At 40.1% G+C, this 13,778-nt stretch overlaps 1 protein-coding gene across 4 annotated transcripts in view; it reads left to right on the top strand.

The window, feature by feature from the left end:
* Positions 1–13,778, top strand: part of myocd (myocardin) — a 712,380-nt gene that overhangs the window by 690,384 nt on the left and 8,218 nt on the right. For all 4 annotated transcript variants that reach the window (XM_072242485.1, XM_072242488.1, XM_072242489.1 and 1 more), the window contains 5 exons: positions 5,005–5,136; positions 6,013–6,269; positions 6,832–6,985; positions 9,835–10,881; positions 13,668–13,763. In XM_072242485.1, the coding sequence (XP_072098586.1) occupies positions 5,005–5,136; positions 6,013–6,269; positions 6,832–6,985; positions 9,835–10,881; positions 13,668–13,763 (1,686 nt within the window). The remainder of the gene's footprint in view (positions 1–5,004; positions 5,137–6,012; positions 6,270–6,831; positions 6,986–9,834; positions 10,882–13,667; positions 13,764–13,778) is intronic.

Raw genomic sequence — 13,778 nt, 5'->3', positions numbered from 1 at the left:
CTTGCAGAAGCAAGCATTCACATTTCTGGTGAGTGTAGCTCCAGGGAGTTTAAAAGGAACCTGCCTGAACAAGTGCCAGCCTGCACAGCCCAGTGCTGTGAATCTGTTTCAGGACAGTATACTTTAAAAAGGAAAGGAAAAGCAATTGCTCATCACATCAGTTTCCCTCCGTCCCTGATCTCCCCAACACCTACCCTTCGATCTGCAAACCAAAATGCAAACTCAAACTATTTGCAGAATGAGTGGAAGAAAAGTGAATTTATGAAAGGGAAATTGCACCTATTTTTTTTTAAAAAAGGGTCTTAAAAGATGCACCCTGCAGGGTGGATAAAAGGGGAGCCTATACATATAGATTTCAAGAAGGGGCCTGTTAAGAAACCATATGAAAGTTTTACATCTAATAGGCCATATCCCATGGTTGTCTACTGAAGGGGAAAACAGGAACCTGAACTGTTAACCCTTGTGTTCTTGGTGTAGTGCTTGTAAATCTGCAACTTCTCTTATGCCTAGATTCTCTTTTAATAACATGGCAACCAGAAATGTGCAGAGTATTCAAAATGTAGATTAACAAATATTAGATCCAGGTTTAACATAACAGTTCTATTTCTCATTTCTGTCCAACATTCCCTCAATTTTTTTTTCAGCTGTGCAAACCAACTATTTCTCTGAGCAGGATTCTTTTTAAATATACACGGCCTGAAAACTGCAGCACTTAAATTTTTGTTTTGTAATATGCATACAAATGAATACTTAGAATGAAAAGTGAAAAATCGCATACTTCTGATTTTATTTATTAATCAAAGAGTATAATGAAATACAAAACAAAGAAAATCTTTCAGGTTTTGTAAACTATTTCTCGTCTGTCTTTATTGTAAACCCATTGTCTGTAAACACTGTCCTGATGAATTTCACATCTAGATGAAAGATGTGTCTTAATCCTCATTAGATCATCCAAATTTTCCCTTTCTAGTCTGTTCCTGGGTATACATTTCATTGAATTCATAAGACTGAATCAATATTTGCAGACAGCAGTAGAAGCTTAAAACGTTCCAACAATGTCAACAAGGATTGACAGTCCCCCCCCCCCCGCCACCCCCCCATTTCCTAGCATGTTGTACAACATATCATTGATTGTCTCCATTGACCTGGTCTTAAATTTCTCAGAGATGGCAAATTTGAAATCATAGTATTGCTGCAATATTTTTGAGGAAGTCCTTGTGTTGTAGTTCATAATAGTAGCTGAATATTTTTTGTCGGCATTTAGCCGGCTAGCGATTTATTAAGGGCTAGAGGCTTCCACTCTGTGTTTATTGTTATAATTATTTTTTAAACAGTGTTGCAACTTGGCTCAGTAACAATGCAAGTACATTGACGCTCTAAAGTGTTTCAAAGTAAAGTTTGTAGTATGTTTATTGTTTAGAAAATTTATGGATTATATTCATAAAGACATTAATTACAAGGAATATCACAATTATATAACAGATTTCAAAATTCTATTAACATAAAACAAAATAAAATTCCAGCCGTACATCAGCAAAGACTATGTGCGCTGGAGCATTTCTGGTACTGCGCGGCCGTGCACCTGCACAGCTTCAAGGGAACAATATGTCTGTCCCTCCAAAAATAAATGCAGTAAATGGTTAGCAATTTACAGTGGCCTCATAGCAGAGCTTTAGTAGTTTGCGCATTTATACTCCATGTCCTTTGCTTCTCTGCTTTGCCACATTCACATTATCCAGTAAAAATTGCTACCCTGAATTTATCTGCCCTGATTTTTTGAAAATTATTCATTCATTCTGCAAATATTAAATATTTCCATAATTCTATAATTTTGTTGCAGTCATCTTCAGTAGGGTCTATTCCACTTCACTTCCCCTTGGCATTATCTACTTACAAATTTTGAACAATGGTGATCCTAACACCGATCATTGTGGAACTTAACTATTCTCCTTCTTCTGCTCTAAGCTGCAGAAATTTGATTGCACTTTCTGACTTTACCCCAGACCAATTCACTACCCGTTCTGATCCTGACTCTGCATCCTCTGGCATTCATTAATCTATCAATAACAAAGGCTACTTAAAGATCAGTATCTGCTACATTAACTGTTGCCTTCTCAAAAACAAGCAACAAGGTTGGATATTATTACACTTTTTGAGATATTCTTCTGTCCTCTCCATTCATTAGAACTCCATTATTTTTCCCACGACTGACTTTTAAGCTGACTGATCTACAGTTTCCAGAACGTTTTCATCCCCTTTTATATACAGTTCCTACAAAATGTATTCACCCACCCCCCCCTTTTTGACACTGATTAACAGAAAAGACTTGTGACAAAGTGTAAAAATATTTCCATAAATTGGTCTAAATTTATTACAATTATTAAACACAAAATAATTGATTACATAATTACTCACCCCCTTCAAGTCAGTATTTAGTAGATGCACCTTTGGCAGCAATTGCAGCCATGATTCTGTGTGGGTAGGTCTCTATCAGCTTTGCTCATCTTCCCCCATTCTTCTTTACAAAACTGCTCAAGCTCTGTCAGGTTGCATGGGGATCGTGAGTGAACAGCCCTTTGCAAGTCAGCCACAAACTCTCAATTAGATTGAAGTCTGGACTCTGACTTGGCACTCCAGGACCTCAACTTTGTTGTTTTTAAGCTGTTCCTGTGTAGCTTTAGCTTTATGCTTGGGGTCATTGTATTGCTGGAAAACAAATCCTCTTTCAAGTCACAGCTCTCTTGCAGACTGTGTCAGATTTTCATCCAGGATTTCCCTGTATTTTGCTGCTTTCATTTTACCCTCTACCTTCACAAGCCTTCCAGGGCCTGCTGCAGTAAAGCATCCCCACAGCGTGATGCAGCCACCACCATGCTTCACAGTAGGGATGGTATATTTTTGATGATGTATGTTGTTCAGCTTACGCCAAAAATAGCATTTAGTCTGATGGCCAAAATGATCAATTTTTGGTTTCATAGACCATAGAACCTCTTCCAACTGACTTAAAAATCTCCCACATGTCTTCTGGCAAACTCTAGCTGAGATTTCATGTGAGTTTTTTTTTCAACAGTGGCTTACTCTTTGCTACTCTCCCATAAAGCTGCGACTGGTGAGGCACCCAGGCAACAGTTGTATGCACGGTCTCTTCCATCTCAGCCACTGAAGCTTCTAACTCCTCCATAGCTGTCATAGGTCTCTTGATGGCCTCCCTCACTAGTCCCCTTCTTGCATGGTCACTCAGTTTTTGAGGACGGCCTGGTCTAGGCAGATTTACAGCTGTGCCGTATTCTTTACATTTCATGATGATTGACTTAACTGTGCTCCAAGGGATATTTAGAAATTTTCTTGTATCCATCTACTGACTTGTGTTTCTCAATAATCTTTTCACTGAGTTGCTTGGAGTGTTCTTTTGTCTTCATGGTGTAGTTTTTTGCCAGGACTCACCAGCAGTTGGACCTTCCAGATACAGGTGTATTTTTACTACAGTCAATTGAAACACCTTGACTGCACACATGTGATCTCCATTTAACTACTTATGTGTCTTCTAAAACCAATTGGCTGCACCAGTGATGATTTGATGTGCATTATACAAAGGGGTGAATACATATGAATTCAATTATTTTGTGTTTTATATTTGTAATTCATTTAGATCAGTTTATAGAGCTCTTGCTTCACTTTGACAGAAAAGAGTCTTTTTCTGTTGACTAGTCAAAAAAAGCCAAGTTAAATCCACTGTGATTCAATGTTGTAAAACAATAAAAAATGAAAACTTCCCAGGGGGAGGGGTGAATTCTTTTTATAGGCACTGTAGACACTACATCAACTAACCAACAGTCCTTTTCCATGATATCATGTTCTCACAAATTATTAAATATGAGCAGTAACACTGTTTATGTCCAGATTATTTCAGAGTGCTTGAATGTAATTGATTTGGACTAGTATTTCTTTAGAGTTTATTTGGTTCTTTTAATGTATGCAATTTTCTGTTTTAAATGTAGCCATTTTGCTGCACATCATATATCACACAGTGTTATCTCCCTGAGGAAAACCCCAGGTGAAACATTGCATTTCACCTGATGTGAACTCCCACTTATTTATTGCGCTCAGGGAGATGGTACACACCTCAAGCACCTGAAGGCACACAATCAACGATTCAGGAACAGCTTCTTCTCCCCGCCATCAGACTACTTCACTATATATACATACTACTTTCTGAAATTCACAGTTTTTATGATTATGTGTTGCAATGTACTGCTGCCACATAACAATAAAATTTCACAACATATGCCGGTGATATTAAACCTGATTCTGACTTTCTTCCCCCAGTTGTCCTTCAATGACCCTAGTAATATTGCAATCACTGTGTATGGATCCATAAGATATTTTGATTGATCATTTAGTTTCACACTTCCTCTATCTTTTATTCCCTAAGCCCAAAAACATCTCCTCTCCCCACTCTCTGTGCTGATTCAGGGTACTGGCCCAAATTATGGTTGGATATGGTTACCTCAGAACTGCTGACATGCTTCAGCTTTTGGATTGTGCAAAGGATCACAAAATGGTTGTATTCTGTCTGTTAAGAACAGTGCAGTCAGTGTACAGTAGAAGCAGGAAAGACCAGGAGAAAAAGTGGAAATGGAATGGTTAGGTGAATCTAGTCTTTTAATTTCTTAATAAATTTTAATTTATGAAATTACATCTTAATATAATATGACTCATAAATGGGTGCACTAAATAAAAATATTTGAGTTTTGCAATACTGTATTACTGGGTATTGACATGTCAATTTTTGGCCTAGTTATCCAACATAATTGTACATCAGCTAACTCTGAACTACCTCAACAAAATTTTTGAATACAAAGCCACCGGACCTATGACCTGCCTCCATACAGTATTTCCAGGGTTATGTGCAGATAATTAACTTGCAAGAAGTCAAGTTTTAAAGATGAAAATAAAGGAATAAGATTACAGTTTACTAACTTTTTTTCCCACTTTGCTTTACAGTATCTTCCTCACCTCTCCCAGCATTGTGACGTAAAGAGATCTGCACCTAATAACCAGATCAGTCAGCCAGGAAGCCAAAACCAGCAGAATGGCCAAGTTACCACACCAATTCCAGTGCCAGCAATTGTTAAAGTAAGCCCAGGTCACTTGCCTTCCTTAAAGCCACAAAAGAGCTCTTAAACATTGCTATTGAAAAACTGCAAAAGCAAGTGTTAAGCAAAATATGATCAGAAAGGTCAACTGAAAGAAGATGTTATATTAGTCCACAAAAGAACAGTTGTTTCCTCGGTAAAGCATCACAGGAAATATTTGAATGTGATGCTTTGCAGGATAATGTGGAGAGTTTTCTGCTTTCTCAAAAGCTAATGGTGTAATTCCTTTATTTTTTTCTGTTGGCTTGTGTTATCTTTAAAAACAAATCAGAATTACATCAATGTCAGAAGAAGCTGTTTGCAAAATAAGATAATTTTTTTCAGTTGCAGCTAGAGAGGAAAATAAGAAAAAATATGCAGAGGTGGCCAGGATGTAGGATAAGGGTTGCAATGAGGATGCTGGAGGTGAGAATGAAAAACATCACAGGGATGCATCATAGTAAATACCGTATCTGTAGCATCTGATGAATGGGGCTCATTTTAATTTGGCTTAGACTCAGCTCAATTTTTCAAGTCCAACTTGCACAACACAAAGTCAGCTTTGGTGTGAAAGTGAAGCAGTCCCTTTAGAGCAGACTGCCATGTGAGCTAAGTCATTTAATGCAAACAAAAACACATCAATTACAGTGTAAGTTACATTGCAGAATACCTATCGGGAGTGTCAAAATTCAAAGCGGATGTTAAGCATTGACCATCCATCTCCAAACATTGTTGCAAATGGACTTAAATTCTTGTGCTGAAGTCAGTAATTTTAACAATAAGGAAGGAATGCCAAATGTTTTGCTACTTGACTGCAACTACTAAACAATGTGAAATGAGCTTAAGTATTCCCTTTCATCCCTTCCATTAAAATTAGACAAAGCCATCATCAGATGGGAAGAACCAGCGACACAAGAAGCCAAAGGACACAAAGCCAAAGGTGAAGAAACTGAAGTACCATCAGTACATTCCACCGGATCAGAAACCAGAGAAGTCCCTCCCTCCAATGGACTCGGCCTATGCCAAGCTGCTCCAGCAGCAACAGCTCTTCCTTCAGCTGCAGATACTAAGCCAGCAACAACATCACCAGCAACATCAGTACAACTATCAAAACATTCTCTCTAGTCCTCTGAAGTGAGTAGACTAAACCTTTGCCTAGATGTTTGGAACAATACTTCAGAGTCATACAATCATAGGAACCGGTCCTTCAGCCTATGGTTTCCATGGTGACTATCAAGCCCCACCTATTTACCAACTCACCTGAGAAAATCAGTATTAGTTTTCAAACATTAGGAAGGATGTACAAAGGGTGAAGTTCAACAGTCAAGTTCAGAAGTGTGTCTGTGTGAGCAATCAAGGCCAAACTTCTCTCTCTCTGCTTTGTTCTTTAGTGCTGTGAAATATCAAAAGATAAATTCTAATTCAGACAAATTCCAATACAATAACTAAAGAAGGCTGAATACACTGTTTTCAATGGTTATTTTGCTCGTAATTGGTTATATCCTGCTGTATAGTACTTCAAGAAAGATCGATGATGGAAAGGTTGGCAAGTTAATTGCTGAAAGGAGAGTGAGGATAATGTTTGCATTGCAACTGCTAATCATGATTCAGCAATGTATACCATCCATTGTGAAAAATTACCGATATCCAGATACGTTAATCCAGCTGAAGTTAGTGTTTTCAATTCTTTTTCCAGGCACTCTGGTGATCAGATCTCCAGAAGCACATGCACCTCAACTACTACTATGCCAGGCAGCAGCATATCTCCTGTGAAGTCCACGATATCAGGTCAAGCCACCAGCTGCCCTTTGAAGCCAGGACCACTTCCGTCCAATCTGGATGACTTAAAGGTATATTCAAATCCACATTCCATGTTTACTTTAAAATGCCTTTATGCAAATAGTTTTTTAAAAATTGAATTGTATTTCAAATGTGTGATGATAGCAATTAATAACCTTTTAGATATTAAAATGTGCTCATTATATCCAGAAACTCAACTTGTTCTTGCTAAGTGTGGTTACAGAGGAAGTATGGAAAGATTACATTGGTTTTCTTATTGGATGGGTGGATTGTGGGAAGAATTTAGTCCACTGTTAAGGCACTGTAAAGAGTTTTGCTTCAATTTCCTACTGCACTTGCATCAGAAGATTGGAAGAACTCATTTAAATGTTAACGTCGGTAAGATGTCCTTTTTGCTGATGGAGAAGATTGAAAGTTTTATTTATTATGCAGCAATAATCCAGGATTTATTACAGCTAATACTCTGGAAATTAAGACACATTCCCTCTTTCACTATTTGATTCTCTTTCTCTGCGTGGAGATATTTTTGAATTTCTTTTACTTTAGTCACGGCAGTTCAGAGTACAAGTCTGATGTGGATAATGTTGCAGGAAGTGCATTGTGTATTACTCTGCTGCAAAGTCCCTTTAAAACTCATGTCAAGCATTGCAGTAGTAACAAATCTGATCATTTGATAAGACTCCAGGTGCCATCTCAATATGGCTTTGTGCATGAAGAAACTTCACCTAAATGCTTAATTTGATCTGTCAGAGCTTGCCTTATTATTAACTTCCTTGTTGTCCTTGCTTTCTCCAGGTGTTCTCCTAAATGCCTTGTTATTTCCCGTGGTTAATTGAGGCATGATCCACTTGTGATTCACACAGATATGCATTTATTTTCATAAATGTGGACACAAATGGATACATAGGCAGGTGGAATACAAGAGCAGTCTTTCTTTACTTCAACGAGCTTTTCACCAGCAGATACTTCTTACAGATTGGTGCCTGAAAGTGACTGTTGTAAACCACAGTACAAGGAGTTTCAGCTAAAGTGAGACTGCATTCTGTTTCACTAGATTTCACAGGCAAATCACGTGAAATGTAATTATCCCATATGTTAAAATATAGAACTAGTTGTATAATTTCACCAACTATGTAACTGATAAACTAGGCAGGCATTTCAACACGTATGCTGCCTGTTGAAGGTAGAAGGAAGTGAGAACAGGAATAGAATGATCTTGTAGCATTTGGTTACTATAAGCGTGAGTTCTAATGTAGGATCACTGACTGTTCATTTCCCTCCATAGATGCTGCCTGATCTGTGGGGTTCGTTCAGCATTGTGTGTGTGTGTGTGTTGCAGAGCATTGTCAATTACATTTATGTCTATAGCTGACTGGCAGGCTAGGCAATGCTGCTCATGTTAATTCTGGTCACACTGAGCAGAGCATCGTAGGCTGTCTCAGCAGTGGGCAGGGCTAACACTTGTGTTGGCCCTGCACACAAAACAACGACTGAGGCAGCCATGTCCAAGTCTTTCACCTTGGGTAGTGAGTATATGTTTCTTAATTCTGACTTGCAAGTAAATAACTGACTATAACCTCATGGACTCAACTCTTAATTTAACATTTTACTTTATTGTCGCCAAACAATTGATACTAGAGCATACAATCATCACAGCGATATTTGATTCTGCGCTTCGTGCTCCCTGGAGTACAAATCAATAGTAAATAGTAAAAATTTAAATTATAAATTGTAAATTGAAAATAGAAAAGGAAAAGTAAGGTAGTGCAAAAAACTGAGAGGCAGGTCCAGATATTTGGAGGGTACAGCCCAGATCCGGGTCAGGATCCGTTCAGCAGTCTTATCACAGTTGGAAAGAAGCTGTTCCCAAATCTGGCTGTACGAGTCTTCAAGCTCCTGAGCCTTCTCCCGAAGGGAAGAGGGACGAAAAGAGTGTTGGCTGGGTGGGTCGTGTCCTTGATTATCCTGGCAGCACTGCTCCGACAGCGTGCGGTGTAAAGTGAGTCCAAGGACGGAAGATTGGTTTGTGTATCTTTTTATCTTTTTAACCGTTACTTTAACTTGCAACATTCAACTGAGAGGAAAACTGAAGTGAACTGATTGGACAGTTCTGTATGTGTCTTGAAGGAGCTTCCTCTGCAGCTACACCCATTTGACATCTCAGTAATACCTTGGATATGGATACCAGATTGCAACCTACTCCAAAACCTTGATAGTCCACTATAGGATGGTTTGGAGACAATAGAGACTCTGTAGATGATGGAAATCCAGAACAACACACACAAAATGTTGGAGGAATTCAGTGCATCAGGCAGTACTGATGGAATTGAATGAGTAGTTAACATTTTGGGCCAAGACCCTTCATTCCTGATCAGTACTGACTTACTGTCCACTCTTGAGGTCAACCCGAGGCCACATTTCAAGTTTTCCTCCAATTACTTTAACTGGACACATGTACACATTAAGGAACCAAAGTATGTATAAGTATGCTGATGACTTCTGTCAAGCGGCTCCCTGCCACGTACTGCTGAAATAGAGCAGAGATTCCCAAAACCTTTTTTATGCCGTGGACCAATACCATTAAGCCATGGACCGCAAGCTGGGGATCCTTCCACTGAAGCATAGTTATAGTTTACACAGCTGCATCGTACAATTTCATTTTATTTGAACTAATCTATGAGCTAATATTTCCTTGAGGAGTTTAAGTAATCAATTAATTAATACTTCATATGTATTAATTAGAAATTAATTTTGGAAGTCTATAGGGCACAGAAATGTGTACTTGGAGCGTGTTAAGGAGAGGGCCTTGGCAGTTCCCTTGACTGTTATTCTCTGTGGGAAGTTAGTGCCCCTATCTTTTGTGAGATGGTGTAATCCTGTTTTTATATTGACCTTGCAGGTATCAGAATTGAGGCAGCAGCTGAGAATAAGAGGCCTTCCCGTGTCTGGTACAAAAACGGCCCTCATGAAGAGACTGAAACCTTTCCAGGACTCCAGTGGAAACAGCCTGCCGGTCAGCAGCACCAGCACCACCTCGTCCAGCTCAGTCAACGAGATGACGACTGCATCGTTCCCAATAACCTCTGTGACCTCCCTGTCGAGCTTTCAGACTCAGACTGCCACCACCGTGCTGCCGAATGGCTTCTATCAGTTTGGCAGCACCAGCTCAACCCCGCCCATTTCCCCGGCGTCGTCCGATCTTTCCGTAACTGGCTCCGATTTGAGCGGGTTGCCCGACAGCTTCAGTGACGTACCCGTGCCATCCCCGCAGCTCGGACTGCAGCCGTCGCCTCTTCAGCTAAGCGCTGAGGACAGCCTGATGAGCAGCATGAATGGGGGCAGCATTCAGGCAGACATGGAAGGTTTCGACACCCAGAAAGACAAAATGCTGATGGAGAAGCAGAAGGTTATCGATGAGCTGACCTGGAAGCTGCACATGGAGCAGAAGCAGGTGGAAGAACTGAAGATCCAGCTTCAGAAACAGAAGAGGAACAATCAACACGAGCAGCAGTCTTCCTCTCAGCCACTCTACAGTGTGTCTGTAAAGCAGGAAAACCTGATGTCCAGCTGCCCGTTTGCCGGGCAACAGATAACCGACAGGAGTATGACACCAATGATCTCCTCCACGTCCAGCAACAGCTCCACAGAAAGCTTAAATACCTGTGGCACACCGCAGAAACCTGGTGTGGTGAACAGTCAGATGTGTGCGGAGACCACAGAGCACAGCACGGTGAGGTCACCGCCGTTCCTGAGTCCACAGTGCTCACCACAGCATTCTCCCCTTGGAGCAATAACTGGCAGCCCTCAGCATGCCAGCCTTCCCCCATCCCCGAGCAACCACTTCCTTCTGCCAGTGTCACCTGCCCCCCCGAATGGAGATGGGCGTAGTGGTTCACCCCATCAGCTTCAGTCCATTCCATCTTGCAACGCTCAGCTCAAGATACAGGTAAAGCTCAAACCTAGTTTGAAATGCACTTGTTGAGTGTTATGTGGTCCTTGCCTTTTATACCACCACTGGTTACAGCAGAAAATGTCTGTGGCAGCAGCTATGGGTCACATTAGCCAAGATCACAGATGCTATTGTTTATAATATGAAATGTACAGCTACTTCAGGCAAACGTATATGTCCGAATGCTCATTTCCATCTCATTCAATCTGATAGGGAAAAGATAAAGTCAGATGTATCAGTGTTTCAGTAGAGGAAAGGGAATTACTGAGGCAGGAGAGAGGAGCTGTCTGGAAGGAGACACCAGTAGGAATGATGGCAAAACAATGGCTGGGGTTTCTGAAGCAATTCAGAAAACAGGATAGATACGTCACAAAGATGAAGACGTATTCTGAAGGGAGGGTGAGGCAACTGTGGCTGACAAGGGAAGTCAAAGACGGAGTAAAAGGAGGGCAAAGGACATATAATAGAACAAAAATTAGTGGGAAGTTAGAGGATTGGGAAGCTTTTTTAAAAACCAACGGAAAGCAGCTTTTAAAAAGAGCCATACGCAGAGAAAATATGAAATATGAAGTTAAGCTAGCCAATAATATAAAAGAGGGTACCAAAAGTTTTTCAAATATCTACAGAGTAAAAGAGAAGTGAGATATCAGACTGCTGGAAAAGAACACTGGAGAGGTAGTAATGGGGGGGACAAAGAAATGGCAGACGTACCTATTAAGTATTTTGAGTCAGACTTCATCGTGGAAGTCACTAGCAGTATGGCAGAATTCTGAGAACGTCAGGGCAGTCATGAATGTAGTTGCTGTCACTAAGGAAAAGATGCTTGGGGAACTGAAGGTTGGAAAGTGGATAATTCACCTGGACCAGATGGAGTACAACCTATGGTTCTGAAAGAGGTAGCTGAAGAGATTGTGGAGGCATTAGTAATGATCTTTCAAGAATCACTAGATTCTGGAATAGCTCCAGAGGAATGGAAATTGCAAATATCACCCCAATCTTTTAGAAGGGAGGGAGGCAGAAGAAAGCAAATTATAGGCCAATTAGCCTGATTTCAGTGGTTGGGAAGATGTTGGAGTCCATTATTAAGGATGTGGTTTTGGGGTGCTTGGAGACGAGTGATAATATTTGTCAAAGTCATGATAGTTTCCTTTAGGGAAAGTCTTGCCTGACAGATCTATTGGGATTCTTTGACGAAATAATAAGCAGGATAGGCAAAGGAGAATCGGTGGATGTTTTGTATTTGGAATTTCGGAAGGTGTTTGACAACGTGTTGCACATGAGGCTGCTTAACAAGATGAGCCTGTAGTATTACAGGAAAGATACTAGCATGGATAGAAGATTGCTGACCAGCAGGGGGGAAAGGATGGGAAGAAAATGTGCCTTCTCTGGTTGGCTGCCATTAACCAGTGGTGTTCCGCAAGGGTCTATGTTGTGACCACTTATTTTCACGTTCTATGTCAATGATTTGGATGATGGAATTGATGGCTTTGTGGCCAAATTTACAGAGTAGATGGGGAGCAAGTAATGTTGAGGAAGCAGTGAGTCTGCAGAAGGACTTAGACGGATTGGGGAAATGGACAAAGAAGCGGCAGATGCAATGTAATGTAGGGAAGTATATTATTGTGCACTTTGCAGAATGAATAAAAGCATAGACTATTTTCTAAATAGCGAGAAAATGAAAAAAATGAGAGGTGCACAGGGGCTTGGGAGCCCTTGTACAGGATTCCCTTAAAGGATAACTTGGAGGTTGTGGTGATGATAAGCATGGCAAATGCAATGTTAGCATTAATTTTGAGAGGAATAAAATATAAGAGCAAAGATATAATACTGAGCCTTTATTGTGAGCAGTTTTGGCCCCTTAGCTCAGAAAAGATATGCTAGCATTGAGGAGAGTCCAGAGGAGGTTCATAAGAACGATTCCAGGAATTTAAGGATTAATGTATGAAGAGCATTTGATTGGCTCTGGGCCTGTACTCACTGGACTTCAGAAGAATGGTAGCGGGTGGGAAATCGTGTTGACACCATCGAATATTGAAAGGCCAAGATAGAGTGGACATGGAGAGGATGTTTTCCATAGTAGTTTAGTCTAGGGCCTGAGAACACAACCTCAGAATAGAGGGACATCCATTTAGAACAGAGATGAGGAGGATTTCTTTAGCCAGAGGGTGGTGAGTCTGTAGAATTCATTGCCAAAGATGTCTGTGGAGGCCAAGTCATTAAATATATTTAAAGTGGAGGTTGACAGGTTCTTGATTAGTAGGGTATCAAAGTTTACAAGGAGGAGGCAGGAGAACATGGTTGAGAGGGATAATAAATCAGCCATGATGGAATGGCAGAATGGATTTGATAGACCAAATGGCCTAATTCTGCTCCTATGTCTAATGGTCTCATCAACTTAATCTCCTCAGCATTTAGCAACAAATAAGGTGGCTAATGTTGTGGATGGGAAGATGCAAAGAAACAGTCCTTTAACTGGTTCACTTTAGGAAAAATGAAGATAAAAATCAAAACAGTTCAATAAATATTAGGGATTGTGATATTATCAAAATGAAGTTCTTTACAACTTTTACTCTTAATATAGAATACCGCTTTCTGTGGCTATATTATGTCAAAACAATGACATTTTAGATAAAGAAAGATGTTGAAATTCATAAACTATTGAAAAGAGGAACTTACTGTACAGCTGTTTTTAACCAGTAAAAACTAATGTTTTAATATTTATAGTGATGAAGTATTGACAGTTATGTGTTAATATGGTTGACGAATCATTTTTGGTTCTTTAGTGCTCAAAGGGCCAGGAGGTTCAGCAACAAAATGGCAGTCCACAATTCCAGCAGCACCTCCAACAACATATAATACGACAGCAGATCCTCAGAAAGGTAGGTTTCAATAGG

This window comes from Mobula birostris, chromosome 24, assembly GCF_030028105.1.
Source record: "Mobula birostris isolate sMobBir1 chromosome 24, sMobBir1.hap1, whole genome shotgun sequence".
In the NCBI taxonomy this organism is placed as follows: Eukaryota; Metazoa; Chordata; class Chondrichthyes; order Myliobatiformes; family Myliobatidae; genus Mobula; species Mobula birostris.
Note: the sequence above shows the minus strand (reverse complement) of the source record. Positions and strands in the feature narration are given on the sequence as shown.